The sequence below is a fragment of the Capra hircus genome, chromosome 5 (genome assembly GCF_001704415.2).
Source record: "Capra hircus breed San Clemente chromosome 5, ASM170441v1, whole genome shotgun sequence".
Lineage (NCBI taxonomy): Eukaryota > Metazoa > Chordata > Mammalia > Artiodactyla > Bovidae > Capra > Capra hircus.
The window spans coordinates 56771697-56799407 of NC_030812.1; the positions used below are offsets into that span (position 1 = coordinate 56771697).

Consider the following 27711-nt stretch of genomic DNA (forward strand, 5'->3'; position numbering starts at 1 on the left):
TTAGCCATTCTCCTCCTTAATAGATCATGCGCTTCTGGAGCATTAGGCTTGTATTTATTATCGTTGCATCCCAATGCCTAATATAGTAAATTCTCAAATATTTGGCTGAATGAATGAAGCCATAAGCTTTATGGAAAAACAGAAGATGAGGGAAAATTTGTGCCTTGCACACCTGAGAGGTTAATGAGAACTTGATTGGCCACCTCAGTATGAGACCAAAAGCCCAAGTTCCCTTGTATAAGGCCCCTACAGTTATAAAGATTTAAAATAAGATTTAATTAACTTGTAAGTAGGTGTTTGATGATTTGTAAGTTCATAGGTTATAGAGGAATCTATATTTTAAGATTTTTTTTTTTGGCCATGCCCCTGTGGCTTGTGAAATCTCAGTTGCCTGACCAGGGATTGAACCCAGGCCATGACAGTGAAAGCCTGGAATCCTAACCACTAGGCAACCAGGAAAGTCCTTATACTTTCAAAATTATTATTATGGAGAGACTATTTGCTTTGCAACAGGATTTCTCACAATAAACCTTTAAATATCCTGGATCTTAGGTTTGATTAAAGTTTATTTTGATTATTTGTTGGATCTTAATCATTGGGCTAGTTTGGAGAGAGGCAGTTATGAGCACAGTGTATTAAGTTTGGTGCAAACTAATTGTGGTTTTTGCATTGTTGAACTTTACTGTTTGATATTAGAATACATTCTTAAATAAATGTGTTTATATTATAATCATGTTAATGTGTTACATTTTTTGCTAATGACTTATTACTTGTTTATTTTATATATATTTTAGACTATAGAAATGATATTAGACAAAAAGCAAATTTGAGCAATTTTCTAGTTCAAAATGGGTTATGAAGCAGCAAGATAACTTGCAACATCAACAACACATTTGGCCCAGGAACTGCTAACAAATGTATGGTGCAGTGGTGGTTCAGGAAGTTTTGCAAAGGAGACGAGAGCCTCAAAGAAGAGGAGTGCAGTGGCTGGCCATCAGAAGTTGACAACAACCAAATGAAAGGATCATCGAAGGTGATCTTCTTACAACTACATGAGAAGTTGCCAAAGAATGCAATATGGATCATTCTAAGGTCATTTGGCATTTGAAGCAAGTTGGAAAGGTGAAAAAGCTCGATAAGTGGGTGCCTCATGAGCTGACCACAACTCAAAAAAGAAAATTCATTTTGAAGTGTTGTCTTCTCTTATTCTACATAACAGCAGCTAACCATTTCTCGATTGGATTATGACATGCAGCAAAAAGTGGATTTTAGGGGACAGCTAGCTCAGTGGTTGGATTTAGAAGAAGCTCCAAAGCACTTCCCAAAGCTCAACTTGCACCAGAAAAAGGTCATGGTCACTGTTAGGTGGTCTGCTGCTGGTCTGATCCACTAGAGCTTTCTGAATCCTCATGAAACCATTATACCTGAGAAGCATGCTTAGCAATTTGATGAGATGTACTGATAACTACAGAGCCTACAGCTGGCACTGGTCAACAGAAAAGGCCCAATTCTTCTCCAAAACAATGCCCGACTGCATGTCACACAACCAGTGCTTCAAAATTTGAACACATTGGGCTACCAAGTTTCACCTCATCCATTATATTCATCTGACCTCTCACCAACCAATTACCATTTCTTCATGCATCTCCATAATTTTTTAGAGTGAAAATACTTCCGCAACCAGTAGCATGCAGAAAATGCTTTTCAAGAGTTGATTGAATCTCGAAGCATGGATTTTTACACTATAGGAATAAAAAACTTATTTTTCATTGACAAAAATGTGTTGATTGTAATGATTCCTATTCTGATTAATTAAGATGTGTCTGAGCCTAGTTATAATTATTTAAAACTCATGGTCTGAAACAGCAACTACTTTTGCACCAGTCATGTAAATCACTAAGTACTAGTCAAATCTAATGTGCAGTGGTAGAGGTATCAGTAATGAGCTGAGGGAGAGCTAAGAAAGAAGCTATTCTGACTGTGGAGGATGGGGAGGCTAAATGGTGGAGTTAGATCTTAAAGAAGATCATGACTAGCTTCTCAAGAAAGGTAGGGGAGAGCAAGTAAGTACAAATGCTTGGCAGCACGAAAAATACGTGGTAAATTTGCTTTCAATTTTGTGATTTCAATAATTACCTCTGTGTTAATGGCAACCCACTCCAATACTCTTGTCTGGAAAATCCCATAGACGGAGGATCCTGGTAGGCTACAGTCCATGGGGCCGCAAAGAGTCAGACACGACTGAGTGACTTCACTCACTCACTAATAATTCCTAACCTTTCTCTAACCAGACCATCTATAAGATAAGCCTATCCAGTATCTCCAAACACTGAAATCAGCCTGAGGCTATTGATTTTCACAATAGTCATATAATTTTTATCCCTAACTAGGTGAGTGTCTTAGTCACTACTTGTCTGAGTGACTGCAAAAGCACATTAACTAGTCTCCAACTTAGATCTCTCTCCACTACCCACTTCCCCAATAGGTCCCACATACTTTGTTCTTCAAAAAGATTTACTTCCCCTAAGCCCAACATTGATGGTATCATTTCATCAGACAACAATCTTTGGTCATTTCCCTTTCATCTACCCAATGGAGACCTAGCTCCTTCATCAAATAATCAAGACAGTTGCTATGGTCTGAATGTTCATGTCACCCCAAATTCATATGTTGAAATCCTAACCCCCAAAGGGTATTAGGAGGTAAGACCTTCGGGAGATGATTAGGTTATGAGGGTGGAGTTCTCATGAATGGAACTAGTTCAGTTCAGTTCAGTTCAGTCACTCAGTTGTGTCCAGCTCTTTGCAATCCCATTGGACCGCAGCACACCAGGCCTCCCTGTCCATCACCAACTCCTGGAGTTTACTCAAACCCATGTCCATTGAGTTGGTGATGCCATCCAACCATTTCATCCTCTGTCATCCCCTTCTCCCCTAGCCTTCAATCTTTCCCAGCATCAGGGTCTTTTCAAATGAGTCAGCTCTTCGCATCAGGTGGCCAAAGTATTGGAGTTTCAGCTTCAACATCAGTCCTTCCAAAGAACATTCATGACTGATTTCCTTTAGGATGGACTGGTTGGATCTCCTTGCAGTCCAAGGGACTCTCAAGAGTCTTCTCCAACACCACAGTTCAAAAGCATCAATTCTTTGGTACTCAGCTTTCTCTATAGTCCAACTTGCACATCCATACATGACTACTGGAAAAACCATAGCCTTGACTAGACGGACCTTTGTTGGCAAAGTAATGTCTCTGCTTTTGAACATGCTGTCTATGTTGGTCATAACTTTTCTTCCAAGGGGCAAGCATCTTTTAATATCATGGCTGCAGTCACCATCTGCACTGATTTTGGAGACCCCTAAATAATGTCTGTCACTGTTTCCACCGTTTCTCCATCTATTTGCCATGAAGTGATGGGACTACAAACAAAGCTAGTGGAGGTGATGGAATTCCAGTTGAGCTGTTTCAAATCCTCAGAGATGATGCTGTGAAAGTGCTGCACTCAATACGCCAGCAAATTTGGAATACTCAGCAGTGGCCACAGGCCTGGAAAAGGTCAGTTTTCATTCCAGTCCCAAAGAAAGGCAATGCCAAAGAATGCTCAAACTACCGCACAATTGCACTCATCTCACACACTAGTAAAGTAATGCTCAAAATTCTCCAAGCCAGAATTCAGCAATACGTGAACCATGAACTTCCAGATATTCAAGCTGCTTTTAGAATAGGCAGAGGAACCAGAGATCAAATTGCCAACATTCGCTGGATCATCGAAAAAGCAAGAGAGTTCCAGAAAAACATCAACTTCTGCTTTATTGACTATGCCAAAGCCTTTGACTGTGTGGATCACAATAAACTGTGGAAAATTCTGAAAGAGATGGGAATACCAGACCACCTGACCTGCCTCTTGAGAAACCTGTTTGCAGATCAGGAAGCAACAGTTAGGACATGGAACAACAGACTGGTTCCAAATAGGAAAAGGAGTACATCAAGTCTGTAAATTGTCACCCTGCTTATTTAACTTCTATGCAGAGTACATCCTGAGAAACGCTGGGCTGGAAGAAGCACAAGCTGGAATCAAGATTGCTGGGAGAAATATCAATAACCTCAGATATGCAGATGACACCACCCTTATGGAAGAAAGTGAAGAGCAATTAAAAAGCCTCTTGATGAAAGTGAAAGAAGAGAATAAAAAAGTTGGCTTAAAGTTCAACATTCAGAAAACGAAGATCATGGCATCTGGTCCCATCACTTCATGGGAAATAGATGGGGAAACAGTGAAAACAGTGTCAGACTTTATTTTCCTGGGCTCCAAAATCACTGCAGATGGTGATTGCAGCCATGAAATTAAAAGACGCTTACTCCTTGGAAGGAAAGTTATGACCAACCTAGACAGCATATTCAAAAGCAGAGACATTACTTTGTCAACAACAGTCCATCTAGTCAAGGCTATGGTTTTTCCAGTGGTCATGTATGGATGTGAGAGTTGAACTGTGAAGAAAGCTGAGCGCTGAAGAATTGATGCTTTTGAAATGTGGTGTTGGAGAAGACTCTTGAGAGTCCCTTGGACTGCAAGGAGATCCAACCAGTCCATTCTAAAGGAGATCAGCGCTGGGTGTTCTTTGGAAGGAATGATGCTAAAGCTGAAACTCCAATACTTTGGCCACCTCTTGCGAAGAGTTGACTCATTGGAAAGGACTCTGATGCTGGGAAGGATTGAGGGCAGGAGGAGAAGAGGACGACAGCGGATGAGATGGCTGGATGGCATCACTGACTTGATGGACATGAGTTTGAATGAACTCCGGGAGTTGGTGATGGATAGGGAGGCCTGGCATGCTGCAATTCATGGGGTCGCAAGGAGTTGGACACGACTGAGCAACTGAACTGATCTGAATTGAATTGATGGGACCAGATGCCATGATCTGGTTTTCTGAATGTTGAGCTTTAAGCCAATTTTTTTACGGTTCACGATTCACGTATTGCTGAAGCCTGGCTTGGAGAATTTTGAGCATTACTTTACTAGCGTGTGAGATGAGTGCAATTGTGCGGTAGTTTGAGCATTCTTTGGCATCACCTTTCTTTGGGATTGGAATGAAAACTGACCTTTTCCAGGCCTGTGGCCACTGCTGAGTTTTCCAAATTTGCTGGCATATTGAGTGTAGCACTTTCACAGCATCATCTTTGAGGATTTGAAACAGCTCAACTGGAATTCCATCACCTCCACTCGCTTTGCTCATAGTGATGCCTTCTAAGGCCCACTTGACTTCACATTCCAGGATGTCTGGCTCTAGGTGAGTGATCACACCATCGTGATTATCTTGGTCGTGAAGATCTTTCTTTGTACAGTTCTTCTGTGTATTCTTGCCACCTCTTCTTAATGTCTTCTGCTTCTGTTAGGTCCATACCATTTCTGTCCTTTATGGAGCCCATCTTTGCATGAAATGTTCCCTTTGGTATCTCTAATTTTCTTGAAGAGATCTCTAGTCTTTCCCATTCTGTTGTTTTCCTCTATTTATTTGCATTGATCACTGAGGAAGGCTTTCTTATCTCTTCTTGCTATTCTCTGGGACTCTGCATTCAGATGCTTTTATCTTTCCTTTTCTCCTTTGCTTTTTGCTTCTCTTCTTTTCACAGCTATTTGTAAGGGTTCCCCAGACAGCCATTTTGCTTTTTTGCATTTCTTTTCCATGGGGATGGTCTTGATCCCTGTCTCCTGTACAATGCCATGAACCTCAGTCCATAGTTCATCAGGGACTCTATCTATCAGATCTAGTCCCTTAAATTTATTTCTCACTTCCACTGAATAATCATAAGGGATTTGATTTAGGTCATACCTGAATGGTCTAGTGGTTTTCCCTACTTTCTTCAATTTAAGTCTGAATTTGGCAATAAGGAGTTCATGATCTGAGCCACAGTCAGCTCCTGGTCTTGTTTTTGCTGACTGTATAGAGCTTCTCCATCTTTGGCTGCAAAGAATATAATCAATCTGATTTCGGTGTTGACCGTCTGGCGATGTCCATGTGTAGAATCTTCTCTTGTTTTTGGAAGAGGGTGTTTGCTATGACCCGTGTGTTCTCTTGGCAAAACTCTATTAGTCTTTGACCTGCTTCATTTCATATTCCAAGGCCAAATTTGCCTGTTACCCCAGGTGTTTCGACTTCCTACTTTTGCATTCCAGTCCCCCTATAATGAAAAATACATCTTTTTTGGGTGTTAGTTCTAAAAGGTCTTGTAGGTCTTCATAAAACCATTCGACTTCAGCTTCTTCAGTGTTACTGGTTGGGCATAGACTTGGATTACTGTGATACTGCGTGGTTTGCCTTGGAAATGAACAGAGATCATTCTGTTGTTTTTGAGATTGCATCCAAGTACTGCATTTTGGACTCTTTTGTTGACCATGATGGCTACTCCATTTCTTCTAAGGGATTATTGTCCAACAGGTCACTGAGGCTCTATTTATCCCCCTGCTAGCTTTCTTTTCTCTCTATACTTTAGGCAGTTTTTTTATTTCTATGTCTTGAAGATCACTGATCTTTCAATTGCATTGTTTAATTTACTGTTAGCCATAACAGTATTTTTTCCATTTCCTTTTTGTAGTCTCTATTTCTTTCTTCACTTTATTTATGGTTTTCTTTGTTCTTGAACTTATAATAGATGGCAAAAAATCTCTTAGCCATTAATTTCATAAATTCTGTCATTTCTGGGTCTATTTTTATTTATTTAAAAAAACTTTTAAGTTTGTATTGGGGTATAGCTGATTAACAAACAATGTTGTGATAGTTTCAGGTGAACTGCAAAGGGACTTAGCCATACAATACTCTATTTTTATTGTCTGATTTTTCTGCTGACTATAGGTCACATTTTCTTTTTTAATTAATTAATTTATTTGGTGCCTGGAAGAAGCAGGTCTAGTAATTTTTTATTAGATGCTAGACATTGTAAATGTTACATTGTTGAGTTTCTGGATTTTATTTTTCTCTTTTAAAGAGTATTGGACTTTGTTTTGGCAGGCAGCTAATGTACTTGACTATCAGCTTGATACTTTTGAAGCATGTATTTAAACTATGTTAGGATAGGTCTAGAGCAGTTTTATTCTTAGGTTTATAGAGTCCTACTTCTAAGGCATAGGTTTTTTGAGATCTCTACCGAATGCTCTGAGTATTCAACAAGGTCGGTTCAGTCTGACTGTTGGAACCCAAATTTTCCCATCCCTGTGTAGGTGCCAGTAGTAATTTTTCACTTTGTAATTTTTTAGCAGTTGTTTTTTACCTGGTAGTTGACTTTTGGCCAGTTACATGTAATCTCCCCTGGCACTTCCATGGATGGGCGGTCTATTTATTAGTCAAAGGCTCACAGGGCCACTGTGAAAATTTGTGGAGCTCCTTTTTTGCATAGTTCTCTTCTCCCTAGTATGCTCTATAAGATCACATCTCCTCAAACTTCCCCAAATCTAATCTCTGTCCCTTCGTCTTAGCAAAAGCACTGTACTCTGCTTGGATTTGCTGTCCCTGTAATATTGTTTGGAGAATATCTTTTATCAAATAGTTGGGAAAATTGAAGGCTAACATAATTTGTTTTCTTTCCTCTTCTCTCAGGGATTGTGATCTTATGTTGCCTTTGTCCAATATCTGAAAACAGTTGTTTCATCTATTCTGTAGTTTCCTAGTTTTTTTAATTGAATGGCAGGAGAGCTTATCTGTCAGATTACTTTTCCGTGTCAGAAATAAACATAAAATTAAATTTTCCCTTCTTATAGAATTATAGTTGGCTTTTTTTTTTTTTTACTTCAAAGATGTCATTCTTTAAAGAAATTGTCTTCTGTCTTGCACTGCTATCTTTGTTTTTCCAAATGTAATGTGTCTTTTTCAGGAATGAAAAGTAAGACAACAATAGGATATATTTTACTACTATGTTGCTAATAAAAAAGAGTATAGTGTTCATAAGTACCAGAGAAATGGGTGCATATATACTTCTGGTAGTGCACATTGTCAAAGCTTTCTTGTAGGGACAATTTATCAAAAAGATTAGAGGCCTTTAGCCCCAAATCAGGAAAAACCCAAGTTTCCATCAGCAGATGAATGAATAAAGAAAATGTGGTATATACATATAATATATTGTTAGCCATAAAATGAATGAAATTCTGCTACATACTACAAGATGATTGAACCTTGGAAACATGCAAGTGAAAGAAGTCAGACACAAAAAGGACAAACATTATATAATCCCACTTAAATGAGGTACCTAGAATAGGCAAGTTCATAGAGATGATAGGTAGAGTAGAGATTAATAGGAGCTGGGAGAAGTGGAATGGGGAATTATTGCTTCAATGGGTAGAGAGTTTCTACTTGAGATAATATAGTTCTGGAAGTAGACAGTGGTGATAGTTACACAATGTTGTGAATGTACTTAATGCCATTGCATTTTTACTTAAAAAATGTTTAAACTATGTATATTTTATCACAATTTTTTAAAATGTTAATGAGAGGCCTACAAAAGGGTTTGTTTTTTTTTTTTTTTGACAAAGCAGTTATTCTTGCAAGACAGTATCCTAAGGAAAATACAAGGAAGTATGTAAAGATTTAATCACAAGAATGTTTTGTTAAGAGTATTTTTACAGAAACAAAATGAGACAAAATAAAACAAAAGCAAATACAATTTTTTTCTTGGCAGTGGTACCCGATTTGTGGGATCTTAGTTCCTTGATCAGGGATTGAACTTAGGCCCCAGTAGTGAAAGCATGAAGTTCTAACCACTGGATCACCAGGTAATTCCCTAGAATACAGTTTTAGTATCCTAAAACAAGCCATTGATGAAATATACTATGATGGACAATAAAATGCCATAGAGACATTTAAAAAAAGAAGTAAGTTTTTTTTGAGAATACTGAATTACATGGAAAGACTAAGAGGAAATACTATAAAATGTTAGCAGTGGTTATTTCTGGATACTGGGATTATAAATGCAAAATTTTCTTTTATGTACTTTTTCTGTTTTAAATTTATTACAATAAACATGAATTTTAATATACTAAAGAAATGAAGTTTATTTTTAAATGTTTTATCCATCCTTCAGAGATCAGCTGAAAAGCTGTTCACTGTGAACTGTTCTCAGAATCTTCCAACTGAATGTGACTCTTTCCTTCTCCAAGTTCTATAGCCCTGTATATGTCTCTCATGGTACTTATCACATAGGCCATGTATTAAAGTTATTTGTTAATATGAATCTGATTTGCCTCTCCTGCTGAGCATATGTGGGACTGACTAAGTTATCAGGCACTACCTAAATCAGGGATATTGATTATTTCCACACCACTTGATTAGCAATCTTTTCTAAAAAAAAAAAAAGTTTTTATTTATTTGGATGCACCGGGTCTTGGTGGTTGCACACAGGGCATTCGATCTTCACCATGGCATGTACGATCTTTAGTTGTGGCATGAAGATTCTAAGTTGCAGCGTGTGGGATCTAGTTCCCTGACCAGAGATTGAACTTAGGCCCTCTGCATTGGGAACGTGGAGTCTTAGCCATAGGACTACCAGGGAAGTCCCTTGATTAACAATCTCTATGACTCAGATTAGCACCCTAACAGGAGCTAGTCTGATCTAGACACCAAAACTGATCTAGAGAAAGGACTGGTTCATCCTGAATTCAGGTTATTTCTAAGGTTAATGATATTTGAATGACTTATTTAACTTAGGATTTATAAACAAAAGAAATTATTGGGAAGAACAGCACTATGTAAACTACTTATATATTCATCAAGCAGTTAACATAGACAGACATAGAATTAATTACAAGTGTGTTTTTGTTTAATGCCAATCCTCTGCTTAGAGTTCCTCTTCTTGGATGGTAAGCTTGTTTTAACTGGACTGTTAAAAAACAATATTTTATCTAGCAATAATGTCCCAGATAATAATATACTAAACAGTCAAATACAAACACAAATTCAGTGAATTATAGTTCCTAATGCACAATGTAAGGTATAGAGTTTTCTGCTCCACTTGTTTCTGCCCTTGGTATAAACATTTTTGCACTTTGTACATATTTATTCCTACTAGATTTGGAGCTCCTTATGGCAGTAGATTTGGAGCTCCTTATGGCAGTAGAAATAAGGCTAGTCTTATTCATATCTGAATTCCTGGTTCTTGATACCTAGTATATAATGAAACATAATACAGATGTTTGTTGAACTAAAAACCCTAGCCACTATCGTTCAGAGTCAGAAGACCTGGGTTCAAATCTCAGTTCCAGTTGCCAAGGGCAAAACACTTAGCCGATCTGAATTTTACTCTCCTCCACTATAAAAATCAGACTTTTTTTTTTTTTTTTTTGGCCAGGCTCAGGCGGTTTAATGAGTTTTATTTATTGGCTAAAAGTGTCAGTTTTACAATGGAAGAAAAACAAATGTCGGACTTTCCTGGTGGCACCCTGGCTAGTAATCGGCTTGCACATGTTTGATCCCTGGTCTGAGAAGTTTCTACATGCCACAGAGCAATTATGCCTGTGTGCTACATCTATTGAGCCCTCCCTCTAGAGTCTGGAAGCCGCAGCTACTGAAGCTCAAGCACTCTAGAGCCTGCGTTTTACAAGAGAAGCCACCTCAGTGAGAAGCCAGAGTACCGAAACTAGAGAGGAGGCGCCCCCTCGCCCCAGCGCACAGCAAGCAGAGAAAGCTGGCCGCAGCAACAAAGATCCAGTGTAACCGAAATCAATCAGTCAATAAAACAACACCAGAACAAACGCATCTCCGGTCCTTGTTTCAACCCTGTCATAGCCCAAAGGGCACTGGCCAGTGGAGACCAGGGCCACCCAGAGCCACTGTGGGGGTGGGGCTGTTTCAGAGCAAAGAGGGGGCCTTGGGCAGCACTAGCCTCATTCCTTGAACTTCCTATTCTGGGGGCACACAGGGCTCTGCTGTACCTGCTGTGCTTTGAGCCTCTTGAGGATGTTATGCATGTGGAAGCAGTAGGAGCACTGGCCCCACAGCTGCAGGCAGTCGTCACTCAGCATCTTGATGTCCAGGCAGCTGCCACTAAAGGCCATGGGGAAGATGCTATAGTCCTCATGGGTGGCCACCCAGAGCCAGGTGACCATGCTGTTTCAGCACTTGACCTTCACCTTCATGGCACAGGGAGCCTGCCTTCAATTGGCAGTGCCTAGACTGTAACATTGTTATGAGAATTAAATGAGAGAATGAATACGAAGGGTTTTTAAACAGTCTGTCCCATGATAAATTTGTTATTAATGAAGTCTTAAAGTAGAGAAATGATTGTAAGGTCATGGAATAACCAGGAGAGACCAGATATATGATTCCAAAGGCCTCCACAAGATGGTATTAATTCTCTTGGTATGTTTCCCATGGGTGGGATCTTACAAATACCTGCAAGTTCAAACATCTGGTTTTGTCAGTGCAGAGAGGAAATTTGGGGGTCAGACTCATATTAGTCAAGCTCACAAGACCTGTAAAAACCAGAACATATAAACTACAGTGTCAGTTCACCAATTTACACCAATTCCATCTGCCATGAGAAACAGAAGGTTTAAGCCAGCACAATCAGCACTTCCCACAAACATTGCTCCTAATTTGGTCCACCAAATTATATTCAGAAGGTCACTTGGTGAACATGCATGTTTCCCATGACTGCTGTAACAAGTTACCACAGACATGGTGACTAAAAACAGCAAAAACTTATTCTGTCACAGTTCTGGATCCCTGAAGTCCAGGATCAGCATCACTGGATCAAAATCAAGGTACACCAAAGCAGCACTCCCCTCAGGGCTGGAAGGGAGAACCTAGTCCTGGCCTTTCCCAGGTTCTGGTGGGTGCCAGCATTCCTTAGCTTGTGACAGCATCACTCCAATATCTGCCTCCATCTTCACACTGTCTTCTCTTTGTATGTGAAATTTGCCTTTCGCTCTGTTTTGTAAGGATTCTTTTGGTTACATTTAGTGCCCACTCAGATAATCCAGGGCTTCCCTGGTGGCTCATAGGAAGATCCCCTGGAGAAGGAAATGGCAACCCACTCCAGTATTCTTGCCTGGAAAATCCCATGGACAGAGGAGCCTGGTGGGCTATACTCCACGGGGTAGCAGAGTTGGACACGACTGAGCGACTTCACTTTTCACAGATAATCCAAAATAATCACCTCATCTCAAAATCCTTAATCACAGCTGCCAAGCCCTCCCTCACATTTTTTTTTTTTTTTTTTTTTTTTGCCATGTAAGGTAATATTCATAGGTTCCAGGGATTCAGAGATGGAAATCTTTTCTGGGGATACACATTTTTCAGCCTACCACAGGTTGGAAATTGAGATCTGAAAAGTAAATTATACTACTAGAAACACTGAAGACACCAGACTGCACTGTGTGATACATTTACTTTCACAGCAGGAAGAGCCTTGTCAAATGGCCTGAGTACTCAAATCCATTGCCAAGATTCACTTTCTCAACACAGGGCTTGGATGGCCATTGCCAATGTTTGCTTCTGTGATTGCTTTTTAATGCCTCCATGACTAGCAAAACTCTTTTTGATTGGCCTGATTTTTCTTTCCTCTTTTTCCTTCCTTCCTTTCTTTCCTTTTTCATTTTTTTCTTTCTTTTGTCTAGACTTGGAACTATTTTATTTCTGAAATTGGTGCCTTTGCCTAGCTCTGTTATGATCCACTACTTGTTAATGTCTATAGCTTAATTCTTTTCCCTCTACACTATGCAGCTTATGGGATCTTAGTTCCCAGACCAGAGATTGAACCCAGGCTGTGGCAGTGAAGACCTGGAATTCTAACCTCTAGACCACCAGGGAAATCCCCTAATTCTTTTTTTTTTTTTAAGTGGAAGTATAATTGACCTACAGCACTATGTTAGTACCAGTTGCACAAAATAGTTATTCCGTAATTCTATATGTTACAAAATGATCACCACTGTAGCTTAATTCTTTTTTTTTAAAAAAGGCTAGGAACTATAAAAAAGAGCCAAATGAAAATTCTAGAAATGAAAAATAGAGTATCTGAAAATTTAAAAGTATTGAATGATCTTAACGGCACTTTAGAGATAGGAAAAAGTTGGTGAACTTGAAGATAGATTAATAGAAATGACTCAGTTTGAAGACTATAGAGAAAAAGAAAAGGTTGAAAAATGTGAACAGAACTTCAGAAACTTATAATACCAGAAATCTAATATACATATATGTAATTGGAGTCACAGGAGAGGAAAGAGAGAATGGAGTGAAAAACTCTCTGGAGAAATAATGGTTGAACACTTTCCAAATTTGGTGGAAGACATAAATTTTCAGATCAAAAGTGCTCCACAACTGTTATAGGAAATGTAAATTGGTACAGCCAATGTGGAAAAACATTATGGAGATTCCACAAAAACTAAAAATAGAACTATAATATGAGCCAGAAATTCCACTCTTGAGTATATATCCAAAAAAATATATGTACCCCAATGTTCATAGCAGTACTATTTACCATAGTCATGGTGTAGAAGCAACTTAAGGGTTGATTAACAGATGAACAGATAAAGAAGATGTGAGATACACACACAATTGAATACTACTTAGCCATAAAAAAGAAAATTGCCATTCACAACAACATAGGTTGACTTGGAGGGCATTATACTAAGTGAAATAAATCAGACCAAGAAAGAAATACTGTTTGATATCGCTTAAATATGGAATCTAAAAAAAGCAAAGCCGATGAATATAGCAAAGAAGAAACAGACTCACAGATATAGAGAACAAACCAGTGGTTACAAGAGGGGAGAGAAAAGAAGGGGGCAAGATCCGGATAGGTGATTAAGATGCACAAATTACTTTATATAAAATAAATAAGCTATAAGGATATATAGTATAGCACAGAGATATAACCAATATTTAATAATAACTATAAATAGAATTTAAGCTTTAAAAATTGTGAATCAGTGGGAGGTGGGGGGGGGGTTCAGGATTGGGAACTCATGTACACCCGTGGCTGATTCATGTCAATGTATGGCAAAACCAATACAGTATTGTAAAGCAAAATAAAGTAAAAATAAAAATTAAAAAAAATTGTGAATCATTATGTTATACACATGAAATATATGATACTATAAATCATCTATACTTCAATAAAAATAGATAAAATTAAGTAAAAAATTAATAAAGAAGCTCAACACACCACATTTAAGCACATTACAGTCACACTGTTAAAAACCAAAAAATCAAAGCCAATCTTGAAAGTAGTTTGAGAAAAATGACATGTTACCATACAGGGATCAGTGATTTGAATTACCATGGATTTCTCCTCAGAAACTATGGAGATTAGAAGACAGTTTTAAGTACTCAAAAATAAAAAAAAACCTATCAACATATAATTCTATATTTAGTTTTACATAGCATAAACATAGTTGCTGGAAGCCACCCATCTGACCCCGTGGAAGGGGGACAGAGAAGGAGTAATCATTGTGAGATGGACAAGTACCTGAGGAAGTAAATACCGCAGTTACCTACATACACTTCTACCCTCTACACATTTATTTTCATGCTCTATCTAGGGAATTTTGGCAGAAGTTTAGAGTCAGTAAGCAAAGTAATGTATGAGAGATGAATGCTCATTCGTTGTGTTTGTCTAGTTAGAAAAGCCGCTTTCAATTTGCTGTCGATACATAAACTTAATCCAAGCTGGGTTTGGTTTCGTGTGCTCTTTCAGCTCCCTAACCTAATTGCCCTTTTCTGTTGCTTCTCTTTTACATTCTTTCGGCCACTGCTCACCATCACCATTGGCCTCATAGCAGAGGGATTACATCTTGCCAACCAGTTCTTTCTGAACTTACTGATCACCATAGCTACTCTGATCAGTTTCCAGCCATGCTTTGTGCCCAGTGATCTTTTTGGTTTTCAAAGATCTCTCTACTCTTTCCTCTCAGTATGCTTCTATCCCATCAATATTTGGCTTCCTTCTTGCAAGTAGGCAGATAATTACGTAACATTTCAATTTATTTTTTACAATACATTCTTGTAATAACACATCCACACACACTAAGGTCTTACAAAAATGGGCAACAATGGCATTGAAACATGTATACTATCATGTAAGAAATGAATCACCAGTCTATGTTCGATACAGGATGCTTGGGGCTGGTGCATGGGGATGATCCAGAGAGATGATATGGGGTAGGAGGTGGGAGGGGGGTTCAGGATTGGGAACTCATGTACACCCGTGGCGGATTCATGTCAATGTATGGCAAAACCAATACAGTATTGTAAAGCAAAATAAAGCAAAAAAAAAAAAAAAAAAAAAAAAGGGCAACAGGCGAGCATACATACTTAGTAATAGCTTCTAGATAAAAAAAATCTGAGAATACAGTCTTCCTTAGGATCAGTGGTCTTCTTCCTCTACTATTTCTTTTCCCCCTATTTCTCTTTTCCAAAACTTCTTTCACAGCTGAGGGGCAGTGCTCACTATGCCAAAGCGGCTGGCAGCTCCAACTCAGATGGGAATTGTGTCTCTGTCACTTTAAAATCCTCTAGCTCTTTCTTCCTCACTCTGCGCAGGATAAACTTGTACCGTGTTGGTGCTTACCCCATTGTCAAATTAATGAATGCGCTAAAAAGCAAAAGCAAAATTACGATGGTGCTGGTGGGGGACTTCCCTGGTGGTCCAGCGGCTGAGACTCTGCACTCTCAATGCAGGGGCCCAGGTTAGATTCCTAGTCAGGGAACTAGATCCCACATGCCTCAGCTAATAAACAAATATAAATAAAACCACAGTGGTGAACACCCACTATCCTTAAGCAAGGGGCAAAAAAGGGGATGCAGAGGAGAACTCTCTTCCTACATAGCCCCTCCCTGAGGTCAAGTGCAGCCTTCTCACCGCAATAGCCTTCTCCTCAGCAGTTGCTGACCTGACAGAAAACAGAAGCTTGGATCTTTTCCATGGTCTCCCTCCCTCTTCGAAAGGGGAAGTCAGTGCTGAACTCCTTCCCTGGCTAACCCCCATCGAACACTTTGCCAACACCAAAGGGAGCCAAACATGGAATTTCTAGGCCCATGACAGTCCCCAAACGTGAAGTCAGATCTGTTTCCTGCGGTCACGGAGTGAGAACAGGAGGTGAAAGTCCTCCCCAACATCCCACTTCATTTGGAAAAACTCAAAACAAAAAGAATTGAGTTTTGTTAAGAAAAAGGCTGCTGTTTATTAAGAAAAAGGCTGATGTTCCCAGAAGGAGCAAAAATCATTTCTCTGTCATTCCAGATGCTGAAAGAACACTTAAACTCATTCCTCTCCTCCCCTCCTGTTCCAGACGCTAGAATTTACCCCTTCATGCATCCCTTCAGCTTTGTGCTGGGACCACCAGCCGGACCAGCAGAAACCTCCAGCATCTCCAGGGGAGTCCCGTGGGATAATACCTTTGTCTGTGAATTGGAGAAGGGGAGAAGATCTTGAACTCCCCAACATTTGACAGGAACTGAAGAACTGAGGGGTTTGGGTCTAATGTCCTGTCAAATGAGGCAGTTCAAGCTAATGTCTGTGGGACTGTTCGAGAAGCAGCAGGAGGGAATGCCAAAAAGTGTTTGTAATGGAGGTTGAGGAATTTGGGGGCACCCTGGGAACAGAATACACAGGCCAGGCCAGAGCCATCCCCAAGCCCCTCCTACTTCCCAGTTACTAAACAGATCCAGCTGTGCACAATCCTGGCAAATCGTTTCCCATCTGGCTTCTAGGAACTCATGACTAATTCAAGGAGTGTGTGTGGGGAAGGGTAAGGGGGTGTACTCTTAAAAACAGAGGTTTCCAAGGTAACGGCTTGGCGAGAAATCAGTCCCATTTAGCCAGGGAAACTTCCCTCTTTCCTGACTCCCTCAGGTCTCCAAGGAGAAAACAGGCCAGAAGCTAACACTGTTTTCCCCACATTTCTCAGGATCAAGAGCAGTGTATAGGCCAGTCCTAACTTGGTTACAGCCTACGTTTTTCTCACTTCCAGTTTTAGACCCCCTTTAGACTTGCCCTTTATATACTAACTAGGATGTCCAGCCTTCAGGGAAGGATATTGTCAAAGAGGGGTGGGGATGTTTTGGGAAACTGGCTTCTCCTAGGCTTAGAGATCTCTAACAACCTTTGCCCTCCACCCACAGCCCCCTAGACCCTGAACATTAGAGAATACTCTCAGAATCTTAACCTACTTCCTGCTCCTACTGTTTAAAATATTTTAATTTAAACAATATTTCTATACAAACTCTTCTGCCACAGTCCTTCAGCAGAGAGGGAAACCAGTTTGCAGGATGGGATCAAGTCAGCCAAAGAACCAGGAGTTCTCTCAGACTCAAGTTCTCTTTTTGGGTCAGGCAGACCGCATGTCCTAACCCATCACACACATTCCCACATGTCCCCCAGTGAGTGATGACAAATTCAGAGGGAAAAAGAGCTGAGTCAGCATGGCTTAGAGGTGGGGACTGACTGCAGCGAGGTCTTGATACCATTATGGGAACAGTTAGTCATGCAGTCCTGCATACACATCCAGTCCACAGCTCCTGGCTCTGGGGGGTTTGTTTGGGTGCCTGTGGAAACTCTTGAGAGACTGCAAAGATCATGGCTTGAGCCTGAGGTTCTGTTGCTTCCAAGCTGTGTGACCTGAAATGACCTGTTAGAGACTCAGTTCCCTTTTCTGTGAATGTCTTGTACTTGTGCTCAGTTGTGTCCAACCCTTTGCCACCTCATGGATGGTAGCCCACCAGGGTCATCTGTCCATGGAATTCTCCAGGCAAGAATACCAGAGCCGGTTGCCATTTCCTCCTCCAGGGGATCTTCCTGACCCAGGGATCAAACCCATGCTTCCTGTGTCTCTTGCACTACAAGAAGATTCTTTACCACTGAGCCATGTGGAAGCCCTCCCTTTTCTGTAGAAAATGATAATGCCAGCCCACAGGGATGTTGTCAAGATTTAAATGAGGTAAACTATTTGGCAGCTTTTACAGTTTCCCTCTTTGTTCTCTCTCTGGCTCCTTAATGTCTAGAATGTGACTCCATCCCCCAGGGACTTCCAGGGCCAGAGTGAGTGTCCACACTTTACCCTGTATAATAACCACCATATCTCTTGGGCATCCCTGGATGGCTCAGTGGTAAAAAATCTGCCTGCCAATGCAGGAGACGCAGGAGATAAGGGTTCAATTCCTGAATTGGGAAGATTCTCTGGAGAAGGAAATGGCAACCCACTCCAGTATTCCTGCCTGGGAAATCCCACAGACAAAGGACCTGGCAGGCTATAAGCCTTAGCATCGCAAAAGAGTCGGACATGACTTTGTGACTAAACAGCATCAACAGCTATCTCTCTCACTAACACGTTAACAGACACTCTTAAACATTCTTCCCCAACTCCCGCTTTTTTTTTTTTCCCTCTATGAGGTGTCTAAAGGGAGGGAGTAATCTGCCATCATATCCTTTTTGCTTTACTCCTTTCCCTCTCTCCACGGCCTGCAAAGCTCCTGTCCCTCCCCTACTAACTTCAGTACTTCCTGTCACTTTCTCTTCCATTCCACCCACCCAGGGCCTGAGGCTGGGTGGACAAAGCTGGAGCTGAGTTCAGAGCCACAGACAGGTTCAAGTAACTGCATCAAAATGTTGCTAGTGGTTCTCTTTTGGGTTTTACTGGTGGTTTTCATTCTCTTCCTTGCTCATTTTGGTATTTTCCAAATTTACTGTAATGAGCAATGGATAACTTATTCAGAAAAAAAAAAATAGAGAAGACTTTAATCAGAAAAAAAAATATAATTTTCAATTGGCCCATGTCCTATTCTCAAAAGAAGAGGGATTGAGTGGTGATAGAAAGAGGGAGAGAAGGGCAGAGCTGAGAAAAGCCCTACAGGGGGCTGGTTCCCAAGCTCTCTCATTTCCAGGGGGCATCAGCCTTGATCACGGCCTCACTCATGGCTTTTGTCACTCATCAGTAGGTGGCTCTGTCCTTGCTTGCCTGACCAGTCATTTGAGACTTAGTCACTTGACTGTGAGCCAGTTGAGTGCTGAGTGGGTCAAGAAGACCAGCATCATTGAGGGCAACAATGAATCAGGAGGATCCCCCACCTCCCTCCTGGGGTGTGAAGGGTTCTCCAGTTACCTGCCAGTCTTTCAGCCTGGGGTGTGGGGAAGGGCTCAGAACTGGCATACCACTGAGAACATGAGTTCAATAACCCTTTCCCTCATTTCTATCCCTACTGCCTTATGCATGTGAATGGCATAGAAATGTGTGACGCACAAATGATGGTGGAAACTGCAGTGGCTCCTAACCACTCACAGAAAAAAGCTCTAAGAGTCAGCATGGTGAATGGAAAAAGCACAGGTTACGAGTTGGCAGAAGGAGTTGAATATATGCCAGGCCAGTTAGGAGCTCCATGTCCTTAGTCATTTCCTTCTTTGGCTCTCCATTTCCTCTCTTAAAAAATGGCCAGACATATACACTGAGGAAACCAGAATTGAAAGAGACACCTGTACCCCAGTGTTCATCACAACATAGTTTACAATAGCCAGGACATGGAAGCTACCGGCTTCCATAGATGTCCATAGCTTCCATAGATGTCCATAGCTTCCATAGATGTCCATAGCTTCCATAGATGTCCATAGCTTCCATAGATGTCCATAGCTTCCATAGATGTCCATCGGCAGATGAATGGATAAGAAAGCTGTGGTACGTATACACAATGGAATATTACTCAACTATTAAAAAAATTCATTTGAATCAGTTCTAATGAGGTGGATGAAACTGGACCCTATTATACAGAGCAAAGTAAGTCAGAAAGAAAACACCAATATAGTATATTAACGCATATATATGGAATTTAGAAAGATGGTAATGATGACCCTATATGCGAGACAGCCAAAAAGACACAGATGTAAAGAACAGACTTTTGGACTCTGCGGGAGAAGGCAAGGGTGGGATGATTTGAGAGAATAGCACTGAAACATGTATATTATCACATGTGAAATAGATCGCCAGGCCAGGGTTGATGCATGAGACAGGGTGCTCAGGGTTGGTGCACTGCAATGACCCTGAGGGATGGGATGGGGAGCAAGGTGGGAGGAGGGTTCAGGATGGGGAACGCATGTACACCCATGGCTGATTCATGTCAATGTATGGCAAAAACCACTACAATACTGAAAAAAAAAAAAAAAAGCCCTGGGAAAGACCAAAAAAAAAAAAAAATGGCCAGAATAATTATTCCCTCATAGGAGGACAGTGAGAATTAAATGGAATAAAATAGAAATGGAAAGGTCCCCTGGTGGATCAAGCGGTAAAGGATCCACCTGCAAGGCAGGAGCTGCAGAAGACGCAGGTTTGATCCCTGAGTGGGGAAGATTCCCTGGAGAAGGCAATGGCTAACCACTTCAGTGTTCTTGCCTGGAGAATCCCATGGACAGAGGAGCCTGGTGGGCTACAGTCGCACAGAGTCAGACACAACTGAAGCAACTTAGCACAGCACAATACAGAAATCACCTGACACAAAGTTTTTTTTTTTCCTTCTCATTCTATTACAATGAAGTTTAACAGTGCGGAAAAGTCATATAAACTTGGTGGGTCCAAAGTAGGTTTTTCTTCCTTTTTTTTTTAAAGTAGGTTTTCCTAATGTAAATTTTTCTCTTCTATGTTAAATAACATTGAAGACCCTCTCTAAACTCTGTCTCCCAGTCAGTTTTCCACCCTGGTCATTCGTTTGACAAATATTTATTAAGCACCACCAAAAGCACTGAGCTAGCCTGGAATGGGCACTAGGGACTCAGTGGTGAATGAAGCAGACCCTTAGAACCTCTCACTGAGCACAACTGACTTTTCTCCGCACTTTTACTCAAGACCAGCATTGTCCCTGTTCCTCAGGACACTTTGACCCTATCCAACTCATAGCCAGCCTTCACAGCCCAGCTCAAAGCCTGCCTTCTCTGCAAACCTTCCCACAGCCTCATGACCCTCAGGATGGGACACCTCCTGCGTGATATCCTGGTTCCCCTATTTCAGGTATTTGAATTGATCTCACCCTGTTTGTAGGCAGGGTGTCTCAAACCTCCCTGTGGGTAGGCTCTAGAATTTACTTCTTCCTTTTCTAGTTAACCTCCACTTTCACCCACACATTCCAGACTCATCAAGGGCTTGAAATAATGACTTTTTATTAAGGCAGACACAAGTAGGCTTCAAGAGCATTTAAATTCTCAGCTTGGTCTTGGATGCAAAGAAACTGAGATCTCACCCTTCGTTCTTTCGTCTGCAACCCAAGCACCTAAGCTATTTGCTTCCTACCTCTCGGTTTTATTTTTCCTGTCCTAGAGCAGACAGGGAGATGTGAAAGTTACAGATAAGGGGTATATTGCCCAGGGGTCCCTGGGTCACAGGAATGCCTAACTTCAGAGGATGGCTCTGGTCCCTATTTCTAGTCTCGGCAGATATTCTGCTTCTGATCCTGACAGGATGCCCACCTCCAGGACAACATGGGAAGTCTTTCTGAGTTCAGCAGAGGACCCTGGGGGCTGGGTTGAAGGCTCTTCTTGACTTCTACTCTCTGGCAGGGCAGGGGTTAATGGTGAATTGCAACACATCTCTGGGCTGAGTCACCTCCTACTGACACTCCCCCCACCAATTTCCCTCCCTTGAAGTTTTATAAAGAGGACCAGAGACTGGAGAGTGAAAAGAACTGGAGGGAAGAGCCCCCCAACCCAGCCCTGCTCCCTCAGTTTCCCAGGATTCTCAGAGCGGAGGGCACAAACTCTGAAGCTCTTGCCTGGTGGGACCATGAACTGGCAGCGGCTGTGGCTGGGCTTCCTACTCCCGCTGACCGTCTCATGCCGGGCTGTGGGGCCCGGAGAGAAGGAGGCAGCTATGGTGAGTCTCCTGGGAAAGCCAGACCCAGGCTGGGGGAGGGATGGAGGAACTGCTCCTTAGTCCCATCCAAGCCACTCTTCTGACCTACAACTGCCTGCCCTGCCCTTTGCTCCTCTAGTCCATGATCCACCCCTACCCATCCCTACTCCCTCCCCTCATACTTCCCTAAGATGCCTCTCCTTCAGTCCTTCCACATCTGTCCCCTCCTATCCTAATGGGCTGTTAGGTCATGTAGAAGCTTCACCCAGAGACTAATCCCCTTTTGATTTTATCTGCTGACCCCTACCCTCATCATAGGATTACTTGTTGCGATATGGTTACCTACAGAAGCCTCTAGAAGGACCTGACAACTTCAGGCCAGAAGATGTCATAGAGGCGCTGAGGTGAGAGGTTGTAAGGTGCATGCCTTCAGGGTCAAGTTCACAAGATCTTTTTCTCTTCTCACCTTTTCCATTCCCCAGGCCCACCTCTGCCTGCCTCACATCCATTTTGGGGATCCAGAGAATGTGTGGTGGAACCAGGGGTGAGAGGGGGAGTCAAGGACGAGGGCCCAGTTATTGGATCTTCCTAGGCCCTTCTTTGGAGGCTCCATCCCACATTATATCCAAAATACAATTATTTGGTCACATCCTGCAAGCGGTGTAATTTATATGAGTTGGAGCTAAATTGTTGACATGATGTTGCCTTTCAAAGACATATAATCCAGCGTTTATTTCTTTCTGTTTTGAAGCTTTCTTTTCATATTTTGGGTCTAATGGGTCATTTCTCAGATATGTTCCCAGTCCATTGAAAAGCCACAATACTTGTGGTGCCTGATGGATGAAATTGCCCCAGAGTGGGCAGGCTGGACTGGGAATGGGGTGTCCAGCCAGGAGGGGAGAAAGTGAAGGGAGGACAGGCCCTCAGGTGGTAGCAGGTGAGAGAGTCTCAGAGCAGGAGTAGGACACTTCCCAGGGCAGGAGGAGGTTAGAAATTGCAATAGAGGAAGAAGGCAACACCAGAGAGCACTTTACCCAAATAAGAGTGTGAACACAGGGAGGTGACACTGAAGTATTGCCTTCTATGCAGAACAGAAGAGGAAGGCCCAATTATGAGGACTGGATCCTGGAGCGATCTCATCACCTCCAGAGCTTTAGTGCCGTTCTCAGTCATTACGTCGGGCAAAAGGGGACCAAAGAGCTATCCCCATTTCTTAGTCATTCCAGATGCCCCTATCCTGCTGGACCATCCCTCTCCCTCTTTCCAGAGCTTTTCAGGAAGCATCTGAGCTGCCAGTCTCAGGTCAGCTGGATGACGCCACAAGTGCCCGTATGAGGCAGCCCCGCTGTGGCCTGGAGGACCCCTTCAACCAGAAGACCCTTAAATACCTGCTGCTGGGTGAGAACTGAGCCTGGGAAAGTGGGGGGGGGGGTCATGACTGTGGGAGCACAGGTGACATTGGGACAGTCTGGACCAGCTCATCGTTGAATGTATGGTAATCTGGTAATCGACTGATCACCACTTGCCTGGAAGTGTTGTTTCATGGCTTTGCTGAGTGAGTGCTCACACTCAGGGGAGCTGTCCGGAGCTGGCAAAGGTATCTGTGCTTCTCATCTATTTTTTGGCTCAATAACCAGGCCGCTGGAGAAAGAAGCATCTGACCTTCCGCATCTTGAACCTACCGTCCACCCTACCATCCTCAACGGCCCGGGCAGCCCTGCTTCAAGCCTTCCAGTATTGGAGCAACGTGGCTCCCTTGACCTTCCGCGAGGTGCAGGCTGGCTGGGCTGATATCCGCCTTTCCTTCCATGGCCGCCACAGCTTGTACTGCTCCAATTCCTTTGACGGGCCCGGTAGGCACCAGCTCTCAGCTCTCCCACCTCACAGACCTCTGTCTCCTTGAGTCAGTGACTCTGGAAACTTCATGTCAGGCTACCCTTCTATACTCAACTGCACCCTACACTCTCCAACCACCTTCTAATATTCCCTTGGGGAGCAACATATCCTCTCCCTGGGGCCTTACCAAGCCTGTTTCTGTGAAGCTTATGCCTTCTTCCTTAGCTTAAGTTCCCCTGCTCAAGGCGTACTCCAGGGAGGACTGGGCCAAAGACAGCAGAGTGACTGGAGGTAACAGAACGGAGTGACAGGCACCCGTGAGAGATCAGGGTAGTGACAGGGAAATCTGAAAGGAGTGAGAGGCGTCCAAGAGATAATCAGTCTACTTGGGGGGATTTTAAGGGAATAGAGTAATTGGAGTTTATAACAGGCAGGGGATGCTCCACCCTAGGAGACTCTGATCTCCTGCCTGTCTACCTTTGCCTTTCTCCAGGGCGGGTCCTGGCCCATGCCGACATCCCAGAGGTGGGCAGCGTACACTTTGATGAAGATGAGCTCTGGACTGAGGGGACCTACCGGGGGGTGAACCTGCGCATCATCGCAGCCCATGAACTGGGCCATGCCCTGGGGCTGGGGCACTCCCGATACGCCCAGGCCCTCATGGCTCCCGTCTACGCTGGCTACCGGCCCTACTTCAAGCTGCACCCTGATGATGTGGCTGGGATCCAGGCTCTCTATGGTCAGTCCTTTCCCCTAGTCCTCATGATGGTCAGTCTGACCAGAAGTCTCTTTAAGCATAAAGACACAGGTCTAATCTTCATGGAGGGAAATGGCTTGGCTTCTTTCTCTTCCTCTTGCCCCATTATTCAGGCTTCTTCATTTTCAGGAGTTGTTTTTCTTTTTTTGACCTCACTGCATGGCTAGTGGTATCTCAGTTCCCCAAACAGGGATTGAACCCTGGCTGTGGCAGTGAAAGCCTGGAATCCTAACCACTAGGCCCCCAGGGAACTCCCAGGAGCTCTGTTTCTGACACTTCCAGGTCTAATCTTCCTTCCAGACCTCTCTCCTCCTACACCTGCTCTAGTGGATGAAGAATGAACATTCCAGCAATCCCTCTCTCCCTTTCTAGTGCCTCTCAAAACTAAAACATGTCTCCTGCTGGTATCAACGTGATCTTTTCTCCCACCAGCGAAAGCTCTCCAGGTTTTCATTTTTCTCTCTATGCGACCTCTGAGCTTGACTTACAGTAGGAGAGTGGGGAAGCCAGTGCTCTGAGTTCTTTCCCTGAGCAGTATTATGTTACCTTGCAGGCAAGAAGAGCCCAGAGATAGAGGAGGAGGAGGAGGAGGAGGAGGAAGACACGGCACTCCCTACTATACCCCTAGTGCCCACAGAACACAGTCCCATGCCAGACCCCTGCAGTGGTGACCTGGATGCTGTGATGCTGGGTAAGACCCTTTCCCTCCAGGCTTGTAGGCAGGCAGTGGGGCAGGCTGTTGACCTTGAGACCTGGACGAATGGGAGTGACATGGGACCTCAGGGTGATCAGTGGAGGTTAGACTCTAGGCACAGGTTAGTGGCCATGGATGGAGGCAGTGGCCTGGGGAGGGAGGATTCAGAGCTGAATTCAAGATGGGCCAGGCAGGACATTACGTCCGTTGTTGCCCTGTGAGAGCCATTAAACACATCTGGAAATACAGCAAGATGGAGAAAACAGTCTTGACTGGAATGTCTATTAGAGAGGGTATTATACCCACATGGAAGTACAACTTGGAAGCCACCTGGAGTAGAAGGTGAGGTCCCTAAGTGGGAGCAGCTATCCACAGGGCTGATTTGCTGTGAATGACAAAGGAGAGGCTGAACACTTCTCTGCCCTTAACAATCCTCTCCTTGAATGAATATGTGGGGAATCAGCCTGCCTGAGATACCCAGAAGTCTTTGACTGCTGTCTTAAAAAAAAAAATTATTTGGTGGCAGCAGGTCTTTGTTTCCTCATGTGGGATAATTTGTTGAGGCACATGGTCTCTCTAGTTGTGGCTCAAGGGTTCCAGAATCCATTGGCTCAGTAGTTATAGCACACGGGCTTGAGGCATGTGGAATCACCCTGGACCAGGGATCAAAGCCGTGTCCCCTGCATTGGCAGGCTTATTCTTAACCGCTGGACCAGTAGGGAAGTCCTGATACCTGTCTTTTTGACTTGTTGACACACCTCCTGCTCTTAGGGCCCCGGGGAAAGACCTACGCCTTCAAGGGAAACTATGTGTGGACCATGACAGATTCGGGATTGGGTCCTTTGTTCCAAGTGTCTGCCCTCTGGGAGGGGCTCCCAGGAAACCTGGATGCAGCTGTCTACTCTCCTCGGACCCAATGGATTCACTTCTTTAAAGGTAAGGGCACTAGTTTACACTGTGCTACCTGAGGAGGGCCTGTGATTAGAGATGCCATACAAGGAGGGAGGGATGAGAAGTTTTCAGAGGGTGGAACAGAGGAACTGAAAGTTATCACCTGGGGACAGAGGTGACTTGTTCTTTCCTTGTATGCTCTCAGGAGATAAGGTGTGGCGCTACATTAATTTCAAGATGTCTCCTGGCTTTCCTAAGAAGCTGAATAGGGTAGGACCCAACCTGGATGCTGCTCTCTATTGGCCTATCAACAAAAAGGTGTTCCTCTTTAAGGTATAAAGCTCAAAGGAAGGGCAAATCCTTCATAGGAGGGGTGGGCTACCTCCCATGGGAAAGCAAAGACTTGCTCTGGAAGGAAGTTCTGCAGTTGCCATGGGCTGAGAGTAGACCTTGGTGGGGGTGGCGGGGGGTTCCCTAAGCTCTCTCGTCATCCTTCTCTTCTTGCTGCCTACCCCACACCTAGGGCTCTGGATACTGGCAGTGGGATGAGCTGGCCACTACTGACTTCAGCCGCTACCCTAAACCAACCAAGGGATTGTTTACAGGAGTGCCAGAGCAGCCCTCGGCCGCCATGAGCTGGCGGGACGGCCGTGTCTACTTCTTCAAGGGCAAACAGTACTGGCGCCTCAATCAGCAGCTTCAAGCAGAGAAAGGCTTTCCCAGAGATATCGCCCACAACTGGATGCACTGTCGTCCCCCAAACACCACTGCATCCTATGGGGACACTGATTCCTTGGTTACAGGCTTAGACCATTCAGCCACAGGATAACACTGGATACCATTTCCTTGGGCCATAGATACACGTTGAACTCTGGCGGCTCACCCAGAGATACAATCTTGGACGTTATCCCCTCAGTCACAGACGTCAGAACCCTTTCATTCCCTGGTAATGTCACTCTCTCAGAGGCCTGAGACCTCAATCAAATGTCTCCTGCAACACAAGCATGAACCATGGACCTCAAGTCTCTAAATGACCCAGCTCCAGTCACCACCTCCCTGTACTCTTTCCCTCCTGGTCAGTGACTCTGACTCAGCCTCCAGCTCCGTCCATTTCTCCCCCATCCTAAACAGCACTTCCAGCTGTGTCATTTTCTCTCTGGAGGACATTGGTAGAAGAAAGGCATCCATCAGGCATTTAGCTGACAGCAGGCCCCACCTGGGAATGCCTGGGTCCTGTTCTTCCTAGATAAAGAACAAGGAAACAGCATGGCCAGTAAAATGAGCAATGGCTTTGGTATCCTTGAGAATCACATCAACTTGCTTATGACTTTGGGCAAGTTAATTAACCTCACTAAGCCTCAGGTTTCCCATCTGAAAATTAAGGTTAACACCAATCCTGCAGAGTTGTTGCATTAAATGAAATACTGTGTGTGAAGTGCCTGGCACATTTGTGCTTAATAAACGTTAACTCCACGTTCACAGGGCTTCCCAGGTGACTCAGTGGTTAAGAATTTACCTGCCAATGCAGGGGATACAGTTTCAATTCCCTGGAGGAGGAAATGGCAACCCACTCCAGTATTCTTGTCTGAGAAATCCCATGGACAGAGGACTGTGGTGGACTACAGTCCTTGGGCTCACAAAGAGTCGGACAGGACTGAGCGACTGCAAGCGTGCACCATGTTCATAAGAGAGGGCTGAATGGTTCTTCCTCTGGCTGTGTGTGTGCCA

General features: G+C 43.2%; 1 protein-coding gene and 1 pseudogene across 1 annotated transcript; one reads left to right on the forward strand and one right to left on the reverse strand.

The window, feature by feature from the left end:
• On the reverse strand, positions 10865-11116 carry LOC102176858 (annotated as a pseudogene).
• MMP19 (matrix metallopeptidase 19) lies at positions 21600-27462 on the forward strand. The gene is made up of 9 exons (XM_018048109.1): positions 21600-21826; positions 22124-22209; positions 23073-23203; positions 23443-23658; positions 24135-24380; positions 24952-25089; positions 25864-26028; positions 26189-26316; positions 26507-27462. The coding sequence occupies exons 1-9, from the start codon at positions 21737-21739 to the stop codon at positions 26810-26812; spliced, it is 1506 nt and encodes a 501-aa protein (XP_017903598.1). The 5' UTR covers positions 21600-21736; the 3' UTR covers positions 26813-27462.